Genomic DNA, 26,802 nt, shown 5'->3' on the forward strand with positions numbered 1-26,802 from the left:
TAAGCTAGCAGCATTGCACTGTAGGCCCTGTAGTGCAAGTAGATGAGGTCTTCGAAGAGCAGTACGAAGTATTTGGCAAGTGTCGCTTGCCCTGGAGCGAAAAGTGGGGCCGTAAACGATCCCAATCCTTCGGGTGGAGTAAGCACGCTCGGCCGAGCTGAATGGGTCGTCAAAACGCGTAAAGTCGACTTGGTGAGGATGTCAGAAGCTCACTCAATGACCGTAAGAGATGCTGGCAAGCATGTAGCATGCGAAAGGTAGCAATGTACAAAGCAAACCTTGCCGAAGCAAGTATATTGTAGAATACATATATTACCGCGAAGCAGAAAAGCACCAAGAATATAATCAACGCCAGCAAATGCTCCTCTATCCCGCCATCAATCGTGATACACAGTTCCCGAACGCTTGCAAGCAGACCAAATCCCAACCAGATCTGCTTTCCCAGCAGCACCTCTAGTCAATCTCGATCAGAGCAGGGCCAAAGAGAGTCGCATCAGCCACGGCGTCGGGAGACGACGTGACGTTGGCGTTGGTGATAGCGACGATGGTGAGACCATTGAGGAACTTCGACTGGCCGGGAAAAGAAGCCTCAATGATCAAAGCACCATCCGAATCAATGTCGATCGAAGTCGGCGCCACGACAACAGGGACGTTAGCCTGATTAAGGTAGGTAACGAACAGGCCGGAAGTCTGCTGGACAGCGAAGCTCTGGGGCTTGAAAGCGGTGCTGTAAACGGACTGAGCGGTGACGGCCTTGAAGGTGGCAGTGATGTCCTTCTCGATCGTGAAGTCCTTGCTGTCAGTGACGGGGGTCAAGACATCGAAGACCTTGAGTGGGTGGGCACCCTTGAGAGTAGCGACCTGATCGGGGTTGGTGAGGAGGCTGAGCGACGGGCAAGAGCCATCGACGACGGCGTTCTGGACAATGGCGCTGAGAGCGAAGTCACGGGCGCCTTGGGTGAGGAAGGGAAGTTGAGCTGGAGGCTTGCCGATTAAAGTGCGGTAGAAGCCATCTTGTTCGCCTTCCTGGCCGATGACAGCACCCACGCCACGGATGAGACCGTTATCTTGGGATTGAGCGAAGATGGTCTGGATGTCCGGGAGTGTGGAGAGCACGACATCCGTGAATTGTGCAGCGAAGGCGATAGCGTCGTCGAACTTGGCGACTGGGAAGATGTACTCGCATGGCAAGATCGTCTCCTTGGTGAAGGCGTTAAAGGCGAAGTTGGCGTTCAGCTCGTGCAGCTCCTCTTGTGCTTGGTAAATCTTCAGGATCTCGAGGACGTTATTGCGGTTGGGAACGTTGTCGTAGCCTGGGAGGTTGTTTGTGATGTTGTAGATCAGCTCGGTGAAGAAGGCGACCTCAAAAAGCTCGTTAAAGGCTACGAAGCCGAGGCTATGGAGTTGTTAGTGGCCATTGGAGGTCTTTTTGATGATTGCACTTACGACAGGAGAGAGTCCGCATGAGGCGGTGGTGGCGGTGGCTGGTTTGGGATCTGACCATGCGCCTGTGTCTCGATATCCTGTTGAGTCTGCGAGCCCTTGGTAATGTTCGGGAAGCCGTTGCTCAGTGGGAAATCAAAGGCCTTTTGACCGCTGGAAGAGGAGCCGGTCGAGTAGGATATCGCAGCCGAGCTGGTGGACGAGGAGTGAGCACTTCCGTAGCCAGCTGGCATGGCTGGGCGAGCGGCCGCGATGGCGGAAAAGCCCAAAAGGGCGGCGGAAGCGATTGTGCTGTACATGATGCTCTTGAGTGATAGTAATATCAAGTAAATGAATTGATACAAAGAAAATAAGGAAATAGGTAAAAGTAGGAAATGGGCGTTACTGTGTTGCTTGCTGTTGTTGACTTTGTGTGAGGAAATAATTGGATGGAAGCGACAAGACGGGCGCTATATACTCATCTGCTCACTCTGGAGGCTACCACGTAGAGTCGTCAGTATGCCGGCTCACGCATTAGGTCAATAGCAGCGAACAATTAGCGTGGTGTTGTGTTTGTCGTCTGGCTGCGCACGGAAGCGTGGCTTTGTGTGGGGCTTGGACTTCGTGACTGAGCTGTAAAAGTGATCCTCCCGAAAATAGCTGCATTTCTGTCAGCATTCTAACTGCCACGCAAGCAGGCTTAACGACAGTCGACCACGCCAGTCCTAGGGAGTCGTGCGAGGGCACAAGGATAGTCCTTGGTGCGAGCTTAGCTTAGCAGATTATTCGTCCAGCTAAGGATATGCAAGGACAAGCCGTGGGTTGTGCTTATGCTGAAGCTTGAAAGGTATGATCACATTATCATGTATTTCTGTCTAGCTTCGACCTGAGACACGCAAAGCTGACCGACTTGAAGTTGAAGTGTTGGCTTATGGGATCGCATCTCAACGAAGGGGCTATGAGGACGTCCCATGGAGCGCAGAGATTGATCCTACTACCGAGGCCCGAACAGCCATGGCAGAGCGGTCGGAATGTTAACATGACCGTAGGAGCGGCTTTGAAAGAGTGCTCAGGGTATGTCGTGTATGCGAGTCTTACTGCATCGTAAGGTAACGAACCACAAGTTTCATTCGCTGTTATTACTGAGCAATGCCGAGCCCTGCCACTAGCAGTCTGGAAGCTGTGCATGTCGAGGCATGAAAAAGGAGCGGCGCCGAATCCGGGTCAGCTCACGTGTTGCCAACTCCTGGTTACGGTGGGTCTCTTCTAAGCAGCAGGCATATGCGGAGATCACTCTACGCTCTGCGCAGCAAGGAAGTGGTTGGCCAGTCCAAAGCAGGACAGCAGTACTCGAGCTGATCACGAACGTCGGACTGACAAAGCGGAACGCAAGACTAGCTGAAGGCGAGCCGGGTAATCGTTCGGGGCGGGCCATGTTGACCTAACCAACATCCAGCGGTCTCGTTCGGAGCCGGCGAAGGGTGTGAAGCGATGGCAGTGCTTGTCCAAGTAGTACCTCAAGTCGTGTCCGAGAACGACTTCTGGCCTTTTGAGATGATGGTTCGTCACGAGAGGTTGGATTATAGTATTGCAAGTCAAGCTTCAATCTCGAGCGATGTCGAGGGCATGCTACCCATATAAGCCTGACCCCTGCTTTGCGATGCTGCACGATATTCGAGAGGAAAGTCATGGTGTACACGCGATGTCTCTCCCAAGTGTCAAGACGTGGTGGCCCGTGCACCTTTGAGCTTCGAAGCTCGCGTCACGCTCGGTGCCTTCACGAATACCATCAACCAAACACATACAACGACTTGCATTGGCCTCCTATACATTATACCCATCTGACCAAGATCAAAGAGCCAACCAAACTTATTGCTAGTGACACAAGCAATCAAATCCATCACGACAGGCCACGATGGCCGCCTTCACCTCCTACGTTTCCTCCGCCGGCCAACCCTCCTACTCCTTCCCCCAACAGCAATCCGCCCCATCACATGCCTCCCGTGCACCCATCCAACACTCGTTCTACCCCTACACCGACAACGGCGGCTCCACCCTCGGCATCAGCGGTGACAACTTCACCATCATCGCCGGCGACACTCGCAGCACAAGCGGCTACAACATCAACACCCGCTACGAACCCAAACTCTTCCGTATAGGTGGTGAAGGCTCCGAACACAAAGGCTCGAAGATTGTCCTGAGCGTGGTGGGTTTCGCGGCGGATGGACATGCGTTGAAGGAGCGATTAGATACAGTGGTCAAGATGTATCGGTATCAGCACGGCAAGGAGATGAGTGTTAATGCTTGTGCGCAGCGGTTGAGCCACATTCTGTACAACAAGCGGTTCTTCCCGTACTATGTACAAGCGATCTTAGGTGGGGTGGATGAAGAGGGTAGGGGAGCTCTTTACTCGTACGACCCAGTCGGGAGCTATGAGAGGGAGTTCTGTAGGGCTGCTGGTGCGGGTGCGAGTCTGATCATGCCGTTCCTCGACAACCAAGTCAATCTCAAGAATCAGTATGAGCCTGCTGCGCCACAGGGTCTGGAGAAGCCGCAGCTGGTGCCGCAGCCACTGCAGAGGGCTGCTACAGAAGAGTTGGTGAGAGATGCTTTCACGAGTGCGGTGGAGAGGCATATTGAGGTCGGTGACGGGTTGCAGATGATGATCATCACCAAGGATGGGATCGAGGAGGTGTTCTCGCCACTCAAGATGGACTAGAACGGAACACTCTGAGAATTCAGCCAGACAACAAACCATGGTCTAATCACGAGCCGGAAGTGGTTTCATCACAAGGCTGATGTACAATACACCTTTTTCACTGCACAAGAGCGAGGGGAGTATGGGTAGCTTCCTGTATGATCATAACCTTGCGTCGCACTTCAAAGGTTGTCACGCTTCGTGACCTTTGTACTTCGTGGGTTGCAACATCTCACATTCTTAGCCTATTGACAGGTCGGAAAGGGCGTAGGGAGTACATGTTAGTAAAGAATCACCCAACACGCCATTCTTAACCAAGCTAACATCAATGTGCTATCTCGACCCGAGTTTCACGAGTCATGCCGCATACAAGCGTACTTATTACAGCCGCAGGACAGGGCAGCTCAATAGAAAGATAGCTCGGGAGTATTACAGTCCAATCGTCACGGAATGCGCAGTAAGGAGTGGGCTGATTCGCGAGTGCCATAAGAATATGCTAATTATTTGTCATTCAGCATTGTGACGGATTCCATACATCAATACCCAACGACACCAATATATCAATATATAACAGCATTTATGCGAATCCGAAGACAGCCGCACATCAACAGTCTCTACATTTTCGAACATTGCGAACCCAGGTGCCACAAAGTTCATGCAAAATGGCGCCTTCTGGCCCCAAGATCCTCGTCGTCTGATCCTCCCACAAAAAATTGGGCAATACCGGCAAACCTACAGGCTGGTATCTCCCAGAGCTGGCTCATCCCTACTACAAGTTTCAGGCAGCCAATGCTCAGATCACTATCGCCTCGCCTGCAGGCGGCGAGGCACCGCTAGATCCGATCTCGATCTCAATGTTCAAGGATGATGTTGAGGCGCAGAAGTTCCTTCGAGAGGAAAAGAAGGTGTGGGGTGCGACGGAGAAGTTGAGTGGATTGGTCGGAAAGGCTGGAGGATTTGATGCGATTTATTATGTTGGTGGACATAGACGTGAGTGCTTGCTTGGTCACTTTCTGGGCCTCTTGTTGACTCGCTCTCCCTGTGCCATGTTCGACCTTGCGACCGATGAGTCGTCTATCAAGCTAGTGCGGGAGTTCTACGAAGCTGGGAAGGTGAGATCCCTACCTGCCTCCCTATTCACCCTACCAATCAATCCTGGAACCTGTGCTGACAATACTTCCAAAGGTCACATCAGCAGTCTGCCATGGCCCAGCAGCCTTCGTTGATGTCAAGCTTTCGGACGATAAGTACATCGTCTCGGGTCAAACGGTCACCGGTTTCTGCAACGACGAAGAGGATTCCATCAATTTGTCAAGCGCCATGCCTTTCATGCTTGAGACAGTGCTGAAGGAGCGAGGAGCGAGGAGCCACCTTTGTCAAGGCGGAGCAGAATTGGGGTCCCAGAGTCGTGGTCAGTGGTAAGGACGGGAAGGTGATTACTGGACAGAATCCGGCGAGCGCTGCGGGTGTTGCTGAAGCTATTCTCAAGGCAATTGCGGCATGATTCGCCGTGCTACCAGACTCCAGCATTGGTGAGGGTGGGAGGACGTAGGAGTGCGTACATAAGTCAGCACAGATACGTGCATCCGAGTGTAGGAAGCGTGCAAGCACTGATTGCTGAGCTTGCGCGTGGTTCCACATCATGAATCCTCAAAGAGGAGCAGACGATTAACTAGTACCTCGAACTGTCGTGTAAATATGCAAGAACTCTCAACCCCACCCGTCGTAGGCTAGTCATCTGATACTCAAGCCGAGGTTGATGGCTGAATGTACATCGGCTCTGATGTGAGATCCGTCAGTTCCGACTGCGAACTCATTCACTGCTCGAGCTGCCATATCTTCAATTGTAACAACAGTTCTACCTACTTCGAATCCTTGAGCCCGACAAGATGGTGTGACCTCAAAAGTTCGAAGTCGCAAGAATGGCAGGCACGCATGATCGATCGCAACGCCTTGACACCAGCGCCCCCTCGCTAACTTTATGAGCAGTGCCCGTGACAGCAGCCATAGCAGGCGTCAGCGCCGTCGCTGCATATCTGGATGCCAAATTCCACATCTCCCACGACTTGAAAGCTGGCAGTCTCAACAACGCCGCCGCTGAAGCTCTGAACTTCGTCACAGAAAAGTACCTCCAGAAACGACTCACTATCTACCACCTTATCGAAGACAATGCGCTTGGTCCAAAAGCTTCCAACCTCTTCCTGGAATTCGAAGGTCGATCTTGGACTTACAAACAGTTCTACGACGATGTGCAGCGGGTGGGGAATTGGTTGATCAACGATCTTGGTGTTCAGAGTGGCGAGAGGGTTGCTATTGACGGGTCGAACAGTGCGGAGTACTTGATGCTTTGGTTTGCATTGGAGGCAGTTGGAGCGTGCATTGCATTTATCAATTGTAACCTTACGGGTGATCCGCTTGTGCATTCTGTGAAGGTGAGGTTAATTTGCTTTGCTGTTCGCCGATCGTTACTGACGATGCCTTGATAGCTTTGCAAGTCGAGATACATCATTGCCGATCGAGACGTGCGGCATCTGGTCGATCCTTGCAGTGCTCAATTTGCCGAGTACAAGATCAAGCCAGTATACTACGATGAGGCCTGCTTCGGATCGCTGGCATCAGCTGGACGCATCCCACCAGACAGGACAGCGGAGCTCCTACCCACTGATCTGGCATCGTTGATTTATACATCAGGGACAACAGGTCTGCCGAAAGGTGTGATGATCACGGCAGGACGTCACGTAAACACAGCAAGGTCAATCTCAACATACCTCAAGCTGAAACCAAACGAGAAATTCTACACCTGCCTCCCACTCTACCACGCCGCCGCGCAGAGCTTATGCTTGACGCCATCGATCTTCGCTGGCTCGGCAATTCGACTCGGCCGCAAGTTCTCGCATAAGACGTTTTGGCCTGAAGTCTGCGAATCTGGCGCCAATAGGTTGCAGTATGTTGGCGAGCTGTGTCGATATCTCGTCAATGCTCCCGTACATCCACTGGAACGAGCACATAATCTGCATGAAGCTTGGGGTAACGGTTTACGTCCAGATGTGTGGGAGACCTTTCGCACTAGATTCGCCATCCCAGTCATACATGAGTTGTACGCTGCTACGGATGGCTTAGGTGCCATGTTCAATCGCAATCGGGGCGGATTCTCCAGTGCTGCTATAGGTATTAGAGGCTCGATATGGCATTGGCGCAATGGCAGAAACGAGGTTCGAGGGCGAATCGATGCTGATACCGAGGACTTGGTTCGTGACTCCAATGGCTTCGTGGTCATGGCTCGGACGGGTGAGGCTGGCGAGGTGTTGCATCGTGTCGATCCCGCTATGGCTGAGGCAGTGTTCAAAGGCTACTTTGCCAACGAGTCAGCATCAGAGAAGCGTTGGCTACGAGACATCTTCGAGACAGGCGATCTCTTCTTTCGAAGCGGCGATGTCATGCGGGTCGATGCTGAAGGCCGGGTATACTTCGTGGATCGACTAGGCGATACCTTCAGATGGAAGAGCGAGAACGTTTCCACCAACGAAGTCTCCGACACGCTGGGATCCTTCGACCAAATCGCCGAATGCAGTGTCTACGGCGTAGCTGTGCCAGGAGCTGATGGTCGGTGCGGCTGTGCCACTATCGTGCCTGCATCATCAACCTCACCTGACAACATGGACTTCGCTCGTTTGACTGCGCATGTGAGCAGTCGGCTGCCTCGCTACGCCGTGCCTGTCTTCCTTCGAATAGCTCCTGAGTTGGCGTATACAGGCACGTTCAAGATTCAGAAAGGCCAGGCAAAACGAGAGGGCGTCAATCCCGATCTCATCGAGCAGGCCGGTAGCAAGGACGTGGTTTACTGGCTACCTCCATCTGGATCCTGCTATGTGCCGTTCAAAAGGAAAGATTGGGAGGCGTTGGAGGCTGGAGATGTCAAGCTGTAGCCTTGATGCTGGTCTGCTGTCCACGAGATCACTTCTTGCAGGCGACGACGAGGGTCGTGATAGGCGCCCGCCTTGATATGATGTTTTTGTTGAGAAGAGTATGTATGCGGAACAGGAGGAAGGCTTTCCCAACGAAACTAGAAAGCAGTCAGCTGGCTGCGTGGGTCTCTGGTCATGTGTGCGCGCCTTCCCGCTTCCTGCGACCCCACATTTCTCCGAACAGCATTGCGTTATGTCCGTCAATGGGTAACTTCGAGCTCGATGACCGTTATAAGGGCGGTCTCCCCAAAGTACTACACTACTCCTGATCACGTCGAGTCCTGTTCGAAGAAACGTTGAGCTCGAAAGCACCCTTACTTCTTATGTATGTGCACAGACTTGCATCGTCCGTCTTCCCTCAAGATCACAGTCCAGACATGACGGCGCCCATGAAAGCCATTGATATATATGAGGGCATCGGCCCTGCATATCAGATCGCTTTTGACAACCCACCAGCACAAATACGATCCGTGCAATGGCTTCTGTCGCAGCTGGATCCAGCCTCGAAGATCGTCGACATTGGTTGCGGGACAGGCAGACCGGTGTGTGAGATGCTCGCTAACACTGGCCATCATGTCATCGGAGTTGACTTCTCTCCCAAGATGGTCGAGACAGCTCGAAGTCAGGTGCCGGCCGCCAGAATCTTGAAGAGTGATGCACTATCCTGGGAACCAGCACAAGAGGATCGACCTTTTGATGCCGTCACTTCTTACTTCGCTTTCTTGGGTGGCACCAAGCAGGAAGACGCTCGGAAGTTCTTTAAGAGGGCGTACAGCTGGCTCAACCCTGGGGGCGTGTTCATTTTCGGTCTTGTGCCCCTCGACTGGGAGGAAGTCGAGATCACCTGGCTTGGCAGAAAGTGAGTGCTAATGTTGCCGAAAACATCATCGAAGTGATTGTGCTGATTCCAGGCTATAGACTGGTGACATCTACGCTGAGTGCGGACGACGCAAAGGCCAGTATCAAGGCCGCAGGCTTCAACGTAGAACACGAGGAGAGTGTCAAGTTCAGACCGAAGGCGGTCGAGGCGGGATTGTGCAAGGAAGACGAAATCGACACAGAGACTCATCTTTTCTTGTATGCTCGGAAGCCTGCTCCGTGAAGTACACAGTTCACAAATGTGCACTCACAGCGAAGGAATAAGATTGCCAGAATGTAGCTAGATAGACGCAAGCATATCCACATTAGCCATGCCAGGTTTTGGTTCGGCCATCACTCGCAAAAGCCCATACGGTAATTGCTGCATCAGCTTGAATCGCCAATGCTGCTAGAGATGGTAGGGAGCCAATTTGTACCCCTACACGCCACATCAGCCAAATTTCAATGTCAGACAATGCGCTTTGTCCTACCATGGACCCGGAACGGCCAGATGCTGTGGCTACTGCGGTCACCGGAGTGTTCGTGAGAATTATGAGCCCAGTATGCCCAAGCCATGTTTAGCTTATGGATGATCGAGCCGCCCTCGTCATCTGGTAGTGTCTCAAGGGCGGCGGATGTATTGCTGGCTGAATCGAGCAGGATGTCAGCGGTCTCCAATTCTTCTAGCGGGTCTCGCAATGCCAGTAAAGTCTCCTCCTGCTCTGCGGTCGAATATAAGAAAGCATCGGTAGGCACGCTGAACAGCACGATAGCGTCTCCGTATGCAGCAATGACCCGTGTACCGTTGTCAAGGTTGTAAGCGGCAGCGTATACCATAGGCGCCGGTGATCTTTGCTCGTCGGACCAAAGGTGATGTGGAGGCTGGAGCACGAACTTCCTGGACAGCTTTCGCGCGCTGCCGATGGGCTGATCCGCACCAAGGCATAACGTACCGGTCTCTTCGTCCGTGAACAAAATATGGTGGCCATCACTGAGAGGTATGGCATGACAATGGTCGTCAGATGGGTCCCCATAACTACGCCGCTGAGGCCATGCAGGTAGCCGCCAAGGTCCGGTCAGTGTGAGCCAATTGCCACGTAACGTATTGATGGTTCTGGTTTCGCTTCTCAATACTCGAGCAGTAATTTCAAAAGGCGCGCTGTAGCGTGCACTGCTTATCAGACGCAGCTTCTGAGCATTGTCTGTGTGTCGACGTGGTGGTAAAAAGTGTAGGTGGTCACTGGCTCGCCCAAGTGTGAACCATCGATTCATGCGCTGTCCGGTGGTCTGATCCAGCTAGAATTACGGATCAGCTCTCTTGTTCGAATCAGAGTAGTATTGAGTTTATACCCAATAGAACTCGACTCCTGTAGCAGAGCCGAATGCGACGCATTGTCGTGCTGAGCTCACTGCTACGGACAGAGGTGGGTTGTTGCCGAAGCAGACACTGCGATAGACTGCTTGTGGTTGCACAGACCTCTCACAGGCATGCGAATCCGCGTAACCAGTGTCATCTCGTCGCTTTGGGTGGGAAGCACCGCTATGTAACGTCGTGCGGCTCGGCCAAGAGGATCGCACGCTACGTAGCGTACTGACCTCTTCTGGCCGACGAATCATGTCCAGCACGGCTGCAGAGTCACTGCTTCGATCTAACGAGCCAGCGGTCTCCTAGCGCACGAGCTCTGCGTCGACCGTCACACCATGCTCGTACGATGATCTTGTTGAAAATGGCGGGCATGCACCGGACTCTAGCTCACGCAGCTCGCGGCGACCAAGATCCACGAATGCTCCCATACGGCCGGAGAGTAAAGCGGCCAGAACCGGAGGCCTTCCAGGCTGAGCATGCATGGAAACGCTCAGCACGTCTCCGTTGCACTCGACGGTGTGCATCAAGCGTAGCGTCGAAATTTCAAGACAATACACGTATATCTGAGTTCCGTTTGCGACTGCACAATACTGGCCACATATACTTGTGGCGAACACAACTGCCTCGTCCACTACATCTACTGCACCGAGCGCATAAGTTCCAAGAATTTGGGTAGAGGTTGTGCGTTGGAGCGGACCTCTCGACTCGGTCTCTTGGCTTGACACACAACCGGAGAGCGCACGCTCTCGAGCCAGGATCCTGCTCAATCGTGTTTGCTGCAGCAGGCGATCTTGGCAAAGGGTAGAGTCAACGAGTCTACTACTCCACCATCCTCCTCGCTTGAGCTGAGCAGCCAGTAAAGTAGTGTCGAGGCTTGCACTTCTCCATCGCCGGCACGTTTGTCGCGCAGCATCGAAGTCCGATGGGCCCAAGTAGGAATATATGCATTGCACGAGCTCAGTGGGCAGACCAGGTGTCTGGATGTCGATCTTTGCCTCCTGACGCTCGTTCCTGGTCAATCTGGAGGCCATCCCGGGGATTGCACCATGTGGTTGGACATGAGAATTTGGTCCTCTGATAGTCGAAGTGTTGTGGTCGCTTGCATTTGATAGGACTGTTGCCGAATGTTAATAGGGAATATTGCCTGCCATGTTAGGTAAGGTGATGTAGCCCTTGGCCTTCTGGACCGTGCAAATGCAGACAGCCGCTCAGCTAGGCATGTATCCTATCTGCCTTCATCTGGGTCCATGGTGCTTTCGCCACGTTCCCAGAAGCGCCTTCACATCGTATGCGACTCGCCAGCAGCAGGTTCGGGTCGATCACAGCACTGACCGGCCTGCAGCCTGGCATTCGAGTATAGTCTGTCCCAGGTCTTCGTGCCATAGCACTAAGACGCGCCAAGGGAGCGAAGAAGTGAAGACGAGTGTCGAGTGACTGTTGTGATGACATTATTCGGCGCGAACGTTCGCCAATGGCACAGTGGACCCACATTTTCCCGCCTCCAACATCCCCCTTCGTCACCACCAGCCCATTCACACACGTGCCCATGGTCTCCACTTCTTCCTCTACTACGTCCACGAAAATTGTGTCTGCTGTCGATAGTCGCCAGCGTACTCTCAGTCTTTATCGACTCGGTATATACATTCTTTGACTATTGCCACGTTGTTTAGGCCCACTACGCCACCACAACGAGGCCTATGACGGCATAACAGAGCAACTCGAGATACGATAGCTGACTGGCCATCCAAGGCAAGACCAAGACTTACCACTTGCCACCACGACTGTCCGATGATGTTGCGAGGATACTCCTCAACATACGTTATCCAGACCCATGAGGAGCCCACACTAGGCGCCACCTCTGGCGCAGACTTCGAAATAGACGTAGACAGAGCACGGAAGAGGCGACGCCACTCCAGCTACCAGCAACGGACATGGAGTATGGAAAGGGAGAATATGCAGGTCTTTATCGACCGTTTCTTGGTAGATCTGGGCCGGCGACTAGAGATGATTGAGAGTTATGGCCATATCAAAATAGATTCAGGCATGAAGTATGCGTACGACACGCTGCACGATGTGCATGATAATTGCATGCAGGTCGGTGGTGATATCGTAGGCGCCGGGCGGAAGAGGGCGAACGTGCTGGTAGAGACGTTGGACGAGCACTATAGGGGTGCGCTGGCCCGGAAGGAGACTTTGGAGCAGAGCGTGCGGGAGGGAGTGAAGATGTGCGAGGCCATGATGACCGAGTTCGAAGCCCAGGCGTACTCAAGAAGGACAAGCATAGCGGCTGCAGCGCACGACATGCTGGATACTAGTGTAGCATACGCTGAAGAAGCAGCTACGAAAGCCACGGAGATAGTATCAGAAGGCGCAGACGCAGCCCGCCGAGCGAAGGAGAAGCTCAAGATCAAAGTCGAGGCCGCTGTAGTTCACGCTCGTGAACACGGCCTCATAACATTCGAGCTTCTCCCAGAGCCTTGGAGGGTAAATCCACACATCTTATCGGGCTACCGCTTCTCCGAAACCAAACTCGACTGTATACGCTCTTGCTTCCAATTGTCGAACGAGACAGTCAACATCTGGAGCCACGCACTCGGCCTGCTTGTCGTCCTAGCAATAGCTTTCTGGGTCTACCCATCCACCAAGGCATTCACGGCAGCGACCAACTTCGACATCTTCATCGCCGGCTGCTTCTTCTTCGCGGCTTGCAAATGTCTAATTTGTTCAACGATGTGGCACGCCATGAGCAGTATCTCGAATCAGACTCTCATGGAGCGCTTCGCCTGCGTTGATTACACTGGTATATCTTTACTTGTAGCGGCTAGCATTATGACGACAGAATATACTGCTTTCTATTGCGAACCCATCAGCCGCTGGATCTATCTTGGATCGACGTTCGTTCTCGGAGCTGCGGGGACTGTGTTACCATGGCACCCGACTTTCAACCGGGCGGACATGTCATGGTTGCGAGTAGCTTTCTATGTTACACTCGCTCTGACCGGGTTCGTCCCTGTGCTGCAGCTAACGTACGAGCGTGGCTGGGATGAGACGGCATACTTCTACGCACCGATCACAAAGTCCGTTACTGTATATTTTGTTGGGGCGATACTGTACGCTGGCAAGGTACCTGAGCGGTTCCTGCCCGGGTGGTTTGACTACATTGGCGCGAGTCACAATATCTGGCATTTTGCTGTTCTTGGCGGCATCCTGTTTCACTATAGCGCTATGCAGCGATTCTTTGGCGAGGCTTTCCGACGCGCGGAAATCGGGTGCTCGGTGTATTAAGTGGCGTGTGTGCATTCGGTTCTCTCCAGCGTTCGAGCATAGGCATTGATTCACGAGCATGAGGCGTTGTGATGATTTTGATGTATATATGTTCCTATAGTCCAACAATCAAGGGCACAGTCTAATATCACCACACGATCTCTATCTTCTCACCCACAACCGAGCTATTGAACCACTCCAGGAGCTCAATGCGCTCCTTCACAGCCTTAGCGCCTTCAAGGACTCCTTCCCGAGCGAGAGCGCGAGTTGCCAGAAGTAGCTCTGTAGTGGCCAGGTTTCTTGCTATGCACTGTCTCGAGCCAAGACCGAATGGTATGTAGTCTCTCTGCATCTTGGGCGAGACGTTCTCAAGCCATCGTTCAGGTTTGAAAGCATAAGGATCTGGAAAAGTGTCCGGGTTGAGGTGCAGGGTGAAGACTCTGGCAGTGTTCGTATGAGTAGAGTGTGTCTGATGAGGGTTTTGCTATGCTTACTGTAGCCCTATTTGAGTTCCTCCAGGAATAAAGTACTCCGGACCGTTCTCAGCCTTGAAGTGCAAGCCCTGGGGCGATACTGTGCGCGGGAATCGAGTAGGATTTGCCATGGAAAGTCGTAGGCCTTCTTTGACCACAGCATCGAGCATGCGAACACTCTGCGGGTTGTAATCCAGGCTTTGAGCGTCAGCATCGGCTATCTCCTGCTGTAGTTGCTTATATCTCCATCTTGGTCAGCATCTGTCTGTGTTTAGCTGAATGCCTATGTACTTACATGTCAGGTCGCTTGGCCAGGTGCCAAATTATCGTGGCGAGATTGGTGCCCGTCGAATCTGTGCCTGCGAAGATCAGGTCCTTACACTGTACCTCAACCTCATGTTGTGATATGCCAGCTCTGAGTAAGCGACCTTGATACGTCGTATCGGTCCTTTCTGCCTCTCGTACGATTTGCTCAGTGAACGAGTCTACCTTTGTGGCACTTTCGTGCTCTGATTGATCGGGCCACAACTTTGTCCTTGCCAGCTCCAGTGAGAGGAACAGCCAATTTGGCAGGAAGAAGAAGCGACCGACGGCAACTAGAGCATCGACGAAAGCAGTGGCAGACAACCTGTCGGTCTGCTCGCAAATGCCGCCATAACTCTCGCCAAAGAGGTACGAGCTTACAGCATCCAGTGCGAGAGCGCGCGTCAAATTCTGCACATTCACAGGCTCTGATCCTGCAGCACCTCTACTGGCATGTGCCTCAGTCTTCAATCGTGCGATGAACCTAGCCACACACTCTTCGACCTTGTCCTGGCCATTGGCCCGGATGTTTCCCAGGCTGAACATGGGAAGGACTGCCTTGCTGCGTACTGACCTGTGAGCCGGATCCAGTGTGCTGAAAATGGTCGAGTGACCCTCAATGTCAAAGTTGGAGTAACACGGTGCCTTCATGAATCCGCCTTTGTCAGAGTAGACGGGCGCCAAAGCTAAGCCATCCGAAAATACAACTTCGTTCGGAGCAATGCGGACAACAGAGCCATACGTCTTGTGCAAGCCATTGATCTGTGTGCATTCGTCTCCGATATAGCTGTGATAATAGGTCCAAAAGGATGTCAGGCGGCAAATTAGTGGGCCGGGTATGTTTCCTAGAGGTCCGTAGAAAGCACGATGGACAACGAAGGAGAGGAAGCTCGTCGCGGCGGCGACGAGTAGAGCTAAAAGCATTGCAGCGGTGCTTTTCAATAAAACCTTGAGAAAGTCAGTTCGATCTCAAACATCGCATACCTGGTATGGACATTTTGCTGCGTGACTCGCATCGATATGTGAGTCAAAAGGCAAAAAGGAAGTGAGGTCCCACATCATCAAATCCCCGCCAAAGAAGGTTCTGCAGAGTTCACTCAATAAGAATATGTCTTGTGTCTTCGACGACATCTGCACCTAGCTAGAGTATACATGTAAACGACCATTGCCAACTATCTAGTGTAATATAAAGCTCTTCTCTAAGCTCGAAGGCGGAAGCGTCATAGTCCTGCTTGTCCACCTCCCTGCTGCACAGCTTGGCTGGCACAATATTCTGTGATCAGTCTTTGTAAATCATGCATCTTGTACGGCTTCGTCATGAGTCCCTTCATGCCCACGCTCCCAGCCCTCTCGATTGCTCCATCAGTGGCATCGGCCGTCACGGCCAAGACGGTAGGCCTCTGTGCACAACCGCAGACTTCATCGTGCAAGGCGAAGATTTTCTGTGTGGCTTCGTATCCATCCATCAATGGCATCCAGAGATCCATCAGCACGACATCGATGCGTGGTTGTTTGGCTTTGTCATCGGTGCGGGCGAGGTTGATTTTCATCTGACGCACAGCTTCGGCACCGTCGTGGGCCTCGAGGGTGTTCTTATAGCCGAGCTTCTGCAACATGTTCACCAGGAGGCGGCGGTTGATTTTGTTGTCTTCGGCAACGAGGAAGCGCAAAGGGTATTTCTGGGCGAGCTGGCAGTCTATGATGGGGTTGGAGACAGAGTGGCGAAGGATTGGGCGTACGACGGTTGTTGGTGGAGAGGTGGAGGGCGAGGATCCGGAGTGGTAGTGTAGGTCCTTGGCATTGACTTTGGGCTGATGTTCGTCGGAGGTAGTCGGCGTTGGCAGAGGCCGGGGACTGGACCTCCGTGTCATGTGTGCGCCAGCAACAATGTCCTGTAGTGCTCGACTGAGGTGTTGTGGGCTGGCAGGTGCTTCTTGTGTTGGTGGCGCGGTTGGAGGCGGTGCCACACGTGCGTCGGCATGCGACATATGGGCTGTCCTCGGTCTCGGCGAGCTGAAGGGGGACGAAGGCCGGGTGACGGTCTCGCCTGCCATGACCGGCACCTTGATCTCAAATTCGCTGCCATGACTCGGTCCCTCTGTCTCTGCTCTGTTGCACATCAGATCGCCTCCCAGCTTTCTAGCAATTCCTTTGGCTACGAGGAGGCCTAGTCCAAGACCTTCGCTCGGTCGTGTAGTCGTGCCATCGCCTTGCGAGAAAGGCTTGAACAACTTTGGCAGAAACGCAGCAGATATGCCGGGACCATTGTCAGCCACCTTTACACTTATGTAGCGACCTCGTCCGCTCATCTTGGCTGCGCAGCGTACATAGCCATGCTCCTGATCAGTGAACTTGATGGCGTTCAAGAAGACGCAGGAGATGAGTTTGGTTAGGTCCTTCTCGTCAATGAACATAGTCTGTGGTAGACCAGGGTCGACACTCCACTCGATAGTCTTCGAGCTGATAGTGCCGTCCGATCCTCGTGATCGCACCTCGATCGTTTCACCATTCTCTGTTTCCTGTGCTATGGCCGAGTCGGGGCGTCCACCCATCTTTAGTCCTTCGTTGATCACGTATTGGAAGATCTCACGCATGTTTGTGTGCCGTAAGCCAGGTGCTATAAGTCTGCTATGATTGTCGACACCTCCATTAATCCAGGGTATACCGTCATTCATAGTAGGAACGTCAACAGAAGAGCCATCAGCGAAGTGGCCTGAAAGCACGTTCTCTGCTTCGTGAAGGCCTTCCGCTACTTCTATGCTGGGCTCGACTGTTCGTGCCCACACAGATGCAGCTCCATCCACTCGAGGCGCCTTCGAGGCACTTGCATTGCTACCATTTCGGGACGTGTTGTCTTCTCTCCGACGCTTGTTTGGTCTCGGTAATGGTAAATTGCTGCCCGCAACTAAAATGTCAGGTCGCTTTTCTGCGGCTGTCATTGACGACGGCGAATCCATGGACTCGTCATTTGGCAACATAGGAGCAGGCTCGGGCACAGTCAGATCCATATCAGCAGCATGAACAAAGTTGTCAGCAGCTTCGACTGCACGTCTCGAGCTGTCCTGAACGACTTCGATGTTCTCCTTCAAGCTTTGGAAAACTTTTCGCAGGTAGGGGTCGATCTGTGACTCGACAGCCTCCTGCACGGTGGCGTACATGACGTCCAGCATTCCGACCACACCTTGCATTGGCGTCCTCAGCTCGTGAGAGAGACTCGGTGCATATGGTCGGAGGGATTGTGCAAGCGTTACAGCATCGTGTGGTATGATCCTCGACCTTGTTCGTGGCATCGCAGCCGGCTTCACGAAGTTAGCGCCTTCCAGAAATCGTTCCAGGATCATATCTTCAAGCGAGTGGAGCAGCATTTCTATGAAACCCCATGATAGATCCCTTCGCATCATGGCCTCCTTAGACCACATAGCACCAAAGTGGGCGAAGCACTTCCCTTCGGCGAAGAGAGGGACGGCGATATATGCATCAGCAGGTGTCGGTAGCTTATTAGGATTATTCGTGATGAATTTTGGAAGGTCTTCCGGGATAACGAACACTTTGTCGTGGCGCATATAGGCGCAGGGACAGCCCCAGGCATGAAATCGCGATTCCTTCATAGTGGTCTTCGTCCCATCTCGAGCACACCAGTGAAACGCTGCGGCCATTATGCACGAGCCGGGTTCACCTATCGGTGGCATCTCCACAGCGGCGTTCTGGTCGTCGACCAGTACTCGCTTGATCACGAGAGTCATCTCAGCGCCCAGGATGCTTGACATGCCTTCCGTGACTTCCTGCCAGAAATTCTCGGTGGACACTCCGCGAAGCCTCGCTTTGAGTGCGACCAGAGCCTCCAGCGCATTGTTCTCGGATGATGCGAACAGCCGGCCCAGTTCGTGCCCGAACTTGCTGTCGCCATTGTGTAACACGTTCTGAGTGCCAGGCTCTGGGAAGCAGATACTTCGTCGTTCCATGGCGTCCGGTTTAATATGATCCATCATCATGTATCCATTACTAGCATGCTGATGCCGGTTCCATAGTGATATGTCAATCGTGTCGGTTTCTGTCGAGATAGCCAGCAACAGAGTGTCCAAAATACGAAGTCGAAATACAGATCCAGTGGTGTAAGGGTGCCAGAAGGCAAACAACCACAAGAGAGCGCCACTACGCAGGCCCAGATGATCGCACTCGAGGTTCCAGACTTTGATAGTACCAAAGCGTAGAACCACGGCAGAACGTCGTTGATCTTGAAAGCAGCCCCCACAGATGGTACTCGGATCTGGCCACGTCGAGTGTGGTTGGTCAGCGTGTAATATTGGGGGTTGGCGCGACAGTCTTCACAACGTCCAGGTGATGTGTTAATGGCGATCGTTCTTCCTCTCGAACTGATATGCGATAGCTTCCACCTAGACGGTGGAGCAATGACCGTGTCATGGTACGTGTACGATGGAAGCTCTCGACTATGCCTCAGAGTAGCAAGTGCCAATGCTACTCTGTAATGCACGTCCGTAAATCGATGATCTGACCTGGTCTAGACTCGGCTCCCGGCACCTATGACTTGCCCAGGCCCACTACTGCTTCGATCACGACAGTTTGTTGGCCATACATCGGAAGCTGCATCAACCACAGCGCTGTAACCCGACTGTGAACGCTTCTTGCTCCTGCTGGCATACATAGTTTCGACGCCTTCAACAAATGATAGCACTCCGTCCAAAGAGATAATGGACGTCCTTATCGCCGCGTTATTATTTGAACTCGTAAGCCACTATGCAGGGCTGAAACATAGGCACTCGATGGCGCGGCACCGTGCGAGCCAAAGCTTACCAAGGCCCGTCGTAAGTCGAACCTTGTCAGGGTCGTGTCCTGCTTCCCGAAGAACACCTTGCCACTGATCGCTACCGTAGTACAAGTTGATACCTTGGAACGTTTAATGCTGCCTAGAAGATTCTCGGTGCATTCCTCCGGCCTACGACCGTGTTTTGGTTTCCGCTGAAGTCGGCCTTCTACATCGTTTTCTTAGCCCAGCTATCCCCCCAGGATACTCGAACTGATCGTGATGCTCGGTCGTTGAGAGTTCTCGCTCTTCTACCTATCTTAGCTTACTACGAGCAAACCACTGAGCTCAGAAAAAGCTCCAACAATTCGGGATGTTAAGGTAACCGTACACGACTCGATAAGGGCATGCAATCAATCTGTGTTGCAGTAATATCGTAGTCAGAAAGGGCCAGTCTCGACCCTGCACGAAGCTTGCTCGAGAGTCAAAACTTCTAGTAAAGTTCACTGACAAGCAGGATTCTCACTTTGGGTGGTTCGCTGCTAAAACTATCCTCTGTACTGCTCGAGCAGCTCATGACAACTGAGTCCGACATATTCGATAACGGATCACTGGCTATATCGTAAATTCAAAGCCACGTATCTTGACGCTTGTGATGGTATCATAATAAATTCAGATACCGGCCTCCAGAAAAGCAAACGCTGAAACGCCCCACCATGTATGCTAAGTGTCACACCCCTATAACTCCTGAAGATTACTATCGCTCGTATCGTGGCAAGTCCGAAGAGCCTGCGGCGTCTGCGTGGCTGTCAATGGTAGAAGGTGCATTAGAGTCGTGATTCTGTGTTGTGTGAGTTACGTCGCCGTTGCTAGCGCCTGTCATGTCTTCGAGACTTGGTGCGGAAGCTTCATGCTCGAGCTCACTGCTGTGGGATTCGTTGCCTATTGCAGAAGGTGATATGGCTGGCCTGTCGTTAGGTCCTTCGTACGCTGGAGCGATCGACGCCGACCGTGGCATTGCTGAGACGTCTTGTTCGCGCGGAACAGGACCGGCTACGTCGTCTGATAGATCTGGTGCGGTTGCCTCGTCATAGATGTTGTCCTCCGAGCTGGTTGACACACCTGGTGGCGCGCTGGGTAGTAAACGTGCTTCCGCTTGGCGTATGCGTTCTTTCTCAGACATTTGCGATTCGTCTGGCATGATGGGGATGGGTATTGCAGGCGGCGGAGGCTCATGTCCCGCATAGTGGTATTGTCCATCGTACGTGTGGTCATAGATGGGCTGGTGGTACCCATCGTGATATTCTTCCGGCCAATAGTGCTGGTCGTATGGTACGGTATGATCGTGCCAATAGTCATAGTGCTGCCCGTTCGAGTGCGTCGGATGCGCTGCAGTCGCAGCTGGTGTGGCGCTTCCGTTCGCCACTCTCTGGTCTTGCTGGGGCGCCCCTTGCTGCGGTTCGGCCTCAGGCTCGGGCGCAGCCTCTGCTCTTTGCTTGCCCTTTCTCCGAGCACTGTCGCGCGTACCCACGACGATCTCGAAAGTGCAGGTGAGCACTCCTTTATCTCGTCGAATCGGTGCAGTGTCCACAAGTGCAGAGCCGAACGATGTAGAAGGCTGTTCTCCTCCCTCTGGCACATTCATGGTCGAACGACCGTTACTCAGGCCCAGGCCAGCAATTGTTCGATCCTGACTGCCGAGGCGACCTTGAATGTCGACAAGTACTTCCACAAAGTACTTAAAACTGATCATCGCGCCAGGTACGCATGAGATCGTCGGGAAAGCTTCGTCTGGGACACGGACCTTGGGGCTGACTTCTGCTGTAAGAGTGCCTGGATCAATGTAAAGTGGTACCATGGTTTGCGTCAGATCCTTGCGAAACAAATGGTTTGAACCAGCTCCGGACAACGAAAGGCCTCCTAAGCCAGTGATGGACTTCGGGTAATAGTCCTCGTACTTGCTCTCTGTGCCTTTCTCCGTCGGCCCAAGAGGTATGGCAGGATGCATGTCGACTCGAGCTTGGCGGTATAGTGTTGCGATGACCCCATATATGCTTTTGATGGGCTTTGTATGATTGACATTGACCTGAATGGTAATGTTATCACCTCTAAGACATCCTCCAGTGAGTGGTTCAACAGTCGCAGTGATGGTCTTGGTTCCCATATGTGAGCCAGGAGCAGTGGCTTTGCTGTCATCACTTCCGACTAGAGACGGTCGGTTGGCGTCGAACTGTGAACTCTGGCCGTTGCTGCTTCCTGCACTATCGAAGCTGATCTCACTACGAGTCGGGCTGATAGGGTTCTCCGGATTGGTTCGTAGACTCGTTGCTATACTGCTGCGATCCGCATCGCTATGCAAACTCGATTCGGCCCTGCGACTCCGGCGCTCCGAGCTGTCGACTAATTTGCGAGCCTGGTGTCTCGCACGTGACCTTTTTGACACAGACTCCAGCATGATGGTCCGTGGTTTCGGTGGGTAGATAGGTGAAATATCTATCTTTTCGACGAAATATACCTTTTGGTCGCAGACCATGGTTGGTGACATGGTCGTTGGTCTCGTCATGGTCGCCGATATCATGTAGGAAATGGTTCCGCGCTCGAACTAACACACAGCTTAGCTGATGATGGGCGTTTTCCAAGCAGGGTCATACTCACATCGATGCTACTCGGCAGATCTTTGTCCGGAAATTGTAGCTCAAAGTTGAACTGATATGATCCCTCTGCGAGCCTGCCGTCTCCGCAAAGGACGACTTCGTCCTCGAACAGCGATGCAAAGCCATTACCAAAGTATTCGCCAGATTTCTTTCCTCTGCCCGTGCCAATGTACGAGTTGTTTGCTCGAAACCCCTCTCCAGGTGATCCCGGATTCTTGAACACCTGTACATAGCCATGCAGCGAGACGACGATATGCGTAACGCGACAGGGCTTCAAGATGCGTAGTCGTACACTTCCGACGACTACATCGCCAGGCGAGTATTGTCGGTGGGGATCAGTGACATCGATGGAGAAGGCGCCGATGCTTCGCGATTTGGAGGAGAAAGGCGAGGCGATTCGGGAGATGATACGCCGGCCTGATAGAGTTGAAGATAGCGCTGAGGGTGTACGGTCACCGGCGGATGGCATGCTTCAGCACAGCCGCACACATTGGGCCTGCCTGCCTGCGTGGTGCGACGCGAAGTCAAACGTGCAACATATGCAGGCCGAAGTGTCGCTGAAGTATGAAATGTCGTACTGGGACGGTAAGATCGAAAGCTGCGCGCAACACGCATTGTCAGCGTTGATCGGCCACTCTTCGGCGATATTATAAAGGTGCTGGTGATGGCAGTGGCTGTATGGTTGCAAGTCGAACATCCGACATGGCGGACAGGAGGAGACGAGGGAGGGAGGGAGGCGGTGCAGATGACGCGGTGCGCAGATGCGTGGTCGACTCGTCTAGTGCTTGAGCCTCCGTCTTGCGACCAGATGAGTTTATGCTTTCACCGTCTGCGATCGTGTACGCCTCCCTCCCGCTCCGCCCCAGCAGCCATGGCCAAGTGTCGCAACATCTTGGTGTGGACTAGACTCACCGAATGTCTTTTGGGTCAAGTTTCTCGATGAATGTGTATGGCGAGTTAGCCTTGGCTCGATCTTGGCGAATTGCTTCGGATGGGGATTCGAGCCGCTAGCCTATGGAAATAGAGCTCTCCATCTCTCAATAGCACATCTGACTTTCCATTCGCGTCGGAACGCAGCAAAGCTATAATAACGGCATGTCGGTACAGATCAGTCCACTGATGCGGGGAGATCTCGCTAGTTAGCGTGCGATGCCACTGCGCATGCAATCATGCTATCGATTATGTCAACAAACTCATGGCGCGGCTCTGAGAAGCATGAGCAGGCCTCATGTTTCCTGTGGTCCGCACCTTCACAGTGGACTGATTGCCCAGGGTACACGTTGTATCGGGCGATGTAGAAGTACTCGCCCGAGCAGTAATCCTACTTCGACGATCTCAACTCTAAAGGTAGCTCTCCAAGCATTCATCTTGAGGCGAAGTGTTGACTTGCTATACAGCGGAATACTGATATCATCGAACACGCAACTGGCTATCAATTCAAAGATTCGACGTATGTGAAACTCATAGCATGGCCAAAAGACGAGCCGCATCCGGATGTGCCAGGCGTTCACGCAGGACGAGATCATGTGGCCTTCATTGGCGACGGGATGTGGCGCGTGGTGTATGGCATCCAGAACTTTCCAACGCAAATGCCCGGTCCGCAGTCCTGATGCTGTCTTTGCAAGAGCACACACACTGACGATAATCTAAAAAAGATGCGGATCAGGTATAACATCATTGCCTCTAATGCCTATTTGGCTTCGGTTGGCAAACGCTGTGGACTGCAACGCCTTCTTGCTAAGATCAAGGTCGACAATTCCAGGGCCAATGTTCGCGAGCAAGGTACTACTGTAGAGGCAACATGGGGCGCCATCTATCTTGACTCTGGCTATGACTATGGAACAGTCAAATCGGCAATGGGAAAGATGCTCGCAACGGCCGATCTGCTCGACGACGGTATGCTTGGCGACCCTGCTGAAGCCACACCAGTGATGAGTCATATGCTAAGTGGCCCCACTAGTACCGAAGCACTGAGAAGGAGTGTGCTCGATGGTTCTATGACGGCCATTGCATCGGGGAATGGCATGCGCGACGCTCCTGCCACAAGCCATGAAGCCGACGAGCCCGTTGACATACCGCACTCTGACGTCCATCTCCCCAGACGACGGAACAATCGTCGCATCAAGACTCGAAATTTGACCTTGGTACGCACGTAAGAGGAAAAGCTGCTGGCTCATGTCGCTCGTGCGGCCGCCCGACGCATGGAGAAAACAGAAGCGAATGCTGGGCGGCGAAGAAGAAGTCGAAAATCTTGCAAGGAGAGCCGGCCTCAGACAGCCGAATCAATCGAAACTGTAGCTAGCCCACAGGCGTAATCGCTGCCGGAAAGAATCATGAACCATGTTGTCATTGTGCCGTGGGAGTACCGGAGCGAGTATTTGAGACGAGCGACGCAAATACTCCTGCAACCGGGCAAGTATCTATCTACCCCAGCCAATTCAGTCTCTGCTGCCACAGAGCAACAGGTCGTTTCCTGAGCCAACGGAATCTCAACGAGAGTCAAGCGCAAGCAGTGTGCCACTAGCGATATGACGGGCGACGCAGATGTCTCGAAGAGGCAGCACAAGTCTGTTAACTTCCCAGGATGCTTCTGGGGCTCCAGACAGCGCAGGAGGCAAGTGCAAAGCTCGCACGGAGGACTCTCACACTGGCAACCCAAACAAAGATAGATTGAAACGCAACTATATAGCGACATCTAGTACAGGATCTTCATGGCACGATGAAGACTTTCAGCTGTTATAGCGGTCCGCGGGAGGTCGACTGGTCAGTCGGGAATGGAGAACGAGGTGCATATTTTTGTGATCGGCAACACGAACAGACATCTTTGGCAACCAAGTCAGGCAATGGTGCCAGTCCGAATGTTGCCATCGCCCAATGGGTACCTTAAGCTGCTATATCAGCCCCCAGCAAATTAAATTGTAAATCGAGGACCGAGAAGGATCGAGAGAAATTGTCGCATCGCGGTCGTATCGCCGCCGTCTCCACCAACGAATGCACAAAGCAGTCTACACCAAGATAACCACAGAGCTTGGAATCCGCATCGAGCTACCCGTTTCCGCGGACGATTTCTAGCTGATACTGGTCTCTTTGAGGTCAAGTCGAAGATGCAGAGGTGGGATGAGGTCTTTGTCAACCATTTCGTCCCGTGTCTGCCAACCCAAGGTCTTGCAGGAAGAGCACTTCATACATCAGTATCTCGCAAAGCACGGGGGACTAGACTCATCCAAGAGTGATGCCCAATACGAATCGCTGCTCATGAAGTATCCGCCAACGAGGGAAGAAATGTCACTAAGACCACTGGTGGCAAATTTTATACTCGCATGAGATCATGAAACGTGAAAGCCAGGAAAGCCAGGAAAGATGATCGCGCCTGCCACTTTTGACACATGAAGTGGTGATAAACACGAGCTTCACTCAACCTCACCTCACCCAACCACACCTCATCTCTCCTTGCCTCATCATGTCTTCTGAATTATGTTCCTCTCTCACTGCTGCTTTTCCAATCGCAAGTCACCATGCCGAAGCCATCATCAGCTGACACATGTTTGCTGCGGCCAACCTTGCATGTCGAGGTTGCAGCCACAGCCCTACCAAATAAGATAGATGAGCTAGACAAGCTACGAGGAGACCTCAGGGTATGGTTCGCGAAAACCCACGAAAGTGTCACACTCGGTCGGACAGCCCTCCCAAAAGAGATATACGGCCTCCCGCTTGTCACGCAGGTCGATGTGGCAGACTACACTGGCCCCATACACGGCACAGGGTACCACAATGTCCACGACCTCGACCTCGATTTGCAGGTCTATGTGCTCAGACCGGAGGACAGCAGTGACGGTCGCCGGACAATCGCACAGAACAGCGATGCACACATGCCACAAGCTCGCATCATAGCCCTGCCTAACGCCGCTCTCAAAGATGAATGGGACTCGCTGGTGTTCGAAGACGCTCTACCTCCTCGTCTACTTCGATATCTGACACGCATGGTCACCATGATGAAGCAGCAGGGTCTCAATCTCGCCACATTCAACTGGAACCGCCTCTGTTTACTTCACGGGCCACCAGGCAGTGGCAAGAGTACTCTCTGTCGTGCCTTGGCGCAAAAGCTCAGCATCCGGCTCGGAGGAACCTTTACCAAGTCGGTGCTCATCGAGATCAATACCAACGGTATGCTGAGCAAGTACTTCGGCGAGAGTGGCAAGCTCATCACGAACACCTTTGACAACATCTGCACCACAGCTGCAGACTCGCGCACCTTGGTTTGCGTGGTCATGGACGAGATCGAGACGATAGCTGGGCGTCGAGAGGGAGCCACGTCAGGCGGCGAGTGTGCCGATGGTTTGCGTGCTACGAACCAGCTCTTAACTGCTCTGGACCGCATCCGCCGCCTGCCGAATGTGCTTGTGCTCTGCACCAGCAACCTTATCAGCGAGATCGACCAAGCCTTCCTGGACCGCGTGGACATCAAGCAGCACATCCCGAGCCCTTCAGCAGAAGCCGTGTACGAGATCTTGCGCTCGTGCTTGAATGAGATGATACGCATCACACTCATCGACATGCCTATCGTCCCAAAGAAAGCAAGCAAGAAGCGCAAAGGCGGGACTGATGCCAAGTCAGACGAGCCGTGGACCAAGGTCACTACAACCGGCGTGCCCACTTTCTCAGAGACTCAATTGTATCATCTCAGCGACGTGCAGTCTGCTGGAGCTCGGGTATGGAGCATTGCACAACAGTGCCAGGGTTTCAGCGGCAGGACTCTGCGTCGTCTGCCAATTCTCGGACTAGCGATGTACACATGGGGAGGTCAAATCTCTTTGCAGGATGCCATTTCCGCACTCGAGGCCGCTGTTGAACAGGAGCTCAGGGTGAAGGTCAACACAAATGGAAGCAAAAACGGGAATGCGGAGGGCGAGGATGCTCTCATGGGCGACCTGTAGTGCAAGCACTGTGATCGACGGCACAGCTTCCGTGAAGGTTGCTGGCAGTGTGAGAGAAGAATCCTACCAAAGACTTCTCATTCTGATGGTGATGGTGTAGTGA

The 26,802-nt window shown here is 52.9% G+C and overlaps 11 protein-coding genes across 11 annotated transcripts; 6 read left to right on the plus strand and 5 right to left on the minus strand.

Annotated features, from left to right (window-relative positions):
- Positions 1 to 453: 453 nt before the first annotated feature.
- Positions 454 to 1,742, minus strand: LTS14_004147 (uncharacterized protein; the record flags this gene model as incomplete). The annotated part of the gene is made up of 2 exons (XM_064836849.1): positions 454 to 1,396; positions 1,447 to 1,742. 2 exons carry the CDS (start codon positions 1,740 to 1,742, stop codon positions 454 to 456), a joined length of 1,239 nt encoding a protein of 412 aa, XP_064695482.1.
- A 1,595-nt stretch (positions 1,743 to 3,337) lies between these two features.
- Positions 3,338 to 4,141, plus strand: PRE7 (Proteasome subunit beta type-6; the record flags this gene model as incomplete). Its single annotated transcript, XM_064836850.1, has 1 exon — positions 3,338 to 4,141. The coding sequence occupies one exon, from the start codon at positions 3,338 to 3,340 to the stop codon at positions 4,139 to 4,141; it is 804 nt and encodes a 267-aa protein (XP_064695483.1).
- Positions 4,142 to 4,974: 833 nt separating this feature from the next.
- Positions 4,975 to 8,046, plus strand: LTS14_004149 (uncharacterized protein; the record flags this gene model as incomplete). Its single annotated transcript, XM_064836851.1, has 4 exons — positions 4,975 to 5,232; positions 5,306 to 5,531; positions 6,110 to 6,552; positions 6,607 to 8,046. The coding sequence occupies 4 exons, from the start codon at positions 4,975 to 4,977 to the stop codon at positions 8,044 to 8,046; spliced, it is 2,367 nt and encodes a 788-aa protein (XP_064695484.1).
- A 416-nt stretch (positions 8,047 to 8,462) lies between these two features.
- LTS14_004150 (uncharacterized protein) lies at positions 8,463 to 9,187 on the plus strand (the record flags this gene model as incomplete). The annotated part of the gene is made up of 2 exons (XM_064836852.1): positions 8,463 to 8,944; positions 9,004 to 9,187. The coding sequence occupies 2 exons, from the start codon at positions 8,463 to 8,465 to the stop codon at positions 9,185 to 9,187; spliced, it is 666 nt and encodes a 221-aa protein (XP_064695485.1).
- Positions 9,188 to 9,269: 82 nt separating this feature from the next.
- On the minus strand, positions 9,270 to 9,780 carry LTS14_004151 (uncharacterized protein; the record flags this gene model as incomplete). The annotated part of the gene is made up of 2 exons (XM_064836853.1): positions 9,270 to 9,382; positions 9,435 to 9,780. 2 exons carry the CDS (start codon positions 9,778 to 9,780, stop codon positions 9,270 to 9,272), a joined length of 459 nt encoding a protein of 152 aa, XP_064695486.1.
- Positions 9,781 to 12,100: 2,320 nt separating this feature from the next.
- Positions 12,101 to 13,594, plus strand: IZH3 (inc metabolism membrane protein; the record flags this gene model as incomplete). The annotated part of the gene is given in 2 exon segments (XM_064836854.1): positions 12,101 to 13,109; positions 13,128 to 13,594. 2 exon segments carry the CDS (start codon positions 12,101 to 12,103, stop codon positions 13,592 to 13,594), a joined length of 1,476 nt encoding a protein of 491 aa, XP_064695487.1.
- A 127-nt stretch (positions 13,595 to 13,721) lies between these two features.
- Positions 13,722 to 15,273, minus strand: LTS14_004153 (uncharacterized protein; the record flags this gene model as incomplete). Its single annotated transcript, XM_064836855.1, has 3 exons — positions 13,722 to 14,013; positions 14,068 to 14,244; positions 14,342 to 15,273. 3 exons carry the CDS (start codon positions 15,271 to 15,273, stop codon positions 13,722 to 13,724), a joined length of 1,401 nt encoding a protein of 466 aa, XP_064695488.1.
- A 296-nt stretch (positions 15,274 to 15,569) lies between these two features.
- On the minus strand, positions 15,570 to 18,311 carry LTS14_004154 (uncharacterized protein; the record flags this gene model as incomplete). The annotated part of the gene is made up of 1 exon (XM_064836856.1): positions 15,570 to 18,311. The coding sequence occupies one exon, from the start codon at positions 18,309 to 18,311 to the stop codon at positions 15,570 to 15,572; it is 2,742 nt and encodes a 913-aa protein (XP_064695489.1).
- A 1,557-nt stretch (positions 18,312 to 19,868) lies between these two features.
- On the minus strand, positions 19,869 to 22,234 carry RIM8 (ph-response sensor protein; the record flags this gene model as incomplete). The annotated part of the gene is made up of 2 exons (XM_064836857.1): positions 19,869 to 21,713; positions 21,767 to 22,234. The coding sequence occupies 2 exons, from the start codon at positions 22,232 to 22,234 to the stop codon at positions 19,869 to 19,871; spliced, it is 2,313 nt and encodes a 770-aa protein (XP_064695490.1).
- Positions 22,235 to 23,420: 1,186 nt separating this feature from the next.
- On the plus strand, positions 23,421 to 24,063 carry LTS14_004156 (uncharacterized protein; the record flags this gene model as incomplete). Its single annotated transcript, XM_064836858.1, has 2 exons — positions 23,421 to 23,909; positions 23,980 to 24,063. The coding sequence occupies 2 exons, from the start codon at positions 23,421 to 23,423 to the stop codon at positions 24,061 to 24,063; spliced, it is 573 nt and encodes a 190-aa protein (XP_064695491.1).
- Positions 24,064 to 25,280: 1,217 nt separating this feature from the next.
- Positions 25,281 to 26,699, plus strand: LTS14_004157 (uncharacterized protein; the record flags this gene model as incomplete). The annotated part of the gene is made up of 1 exon (XM_064836859.1): positions 25,281 to 26,699. One exon carries the CDS (start codon positions 25,281 to 25,283, stop codon positions 26,697 to 26,699), a length of 1,419 nt encoding a protein of 472 aa, XP_064695492.1.
- Between the last annotated feature and the right edge of the window lie 103 nt (positions 26,700 to 26,802).

Source organism: Recurvomyces mirabilis (genome assembly GCF_035927965.1).
Source record: "Recurvomyces mirabilis strain CCFEE 5264 chromosome Unknown scaffold_9, whole genome shotgun sequence".
Taxonomy (NCBI): Eukaryota; Fungi; Ascomycota; class Dothideomycetes; order Mycosphaerellales; family Teratosphaeriaceae; genus Recurvomyces; species Recurvomyces mirabilis.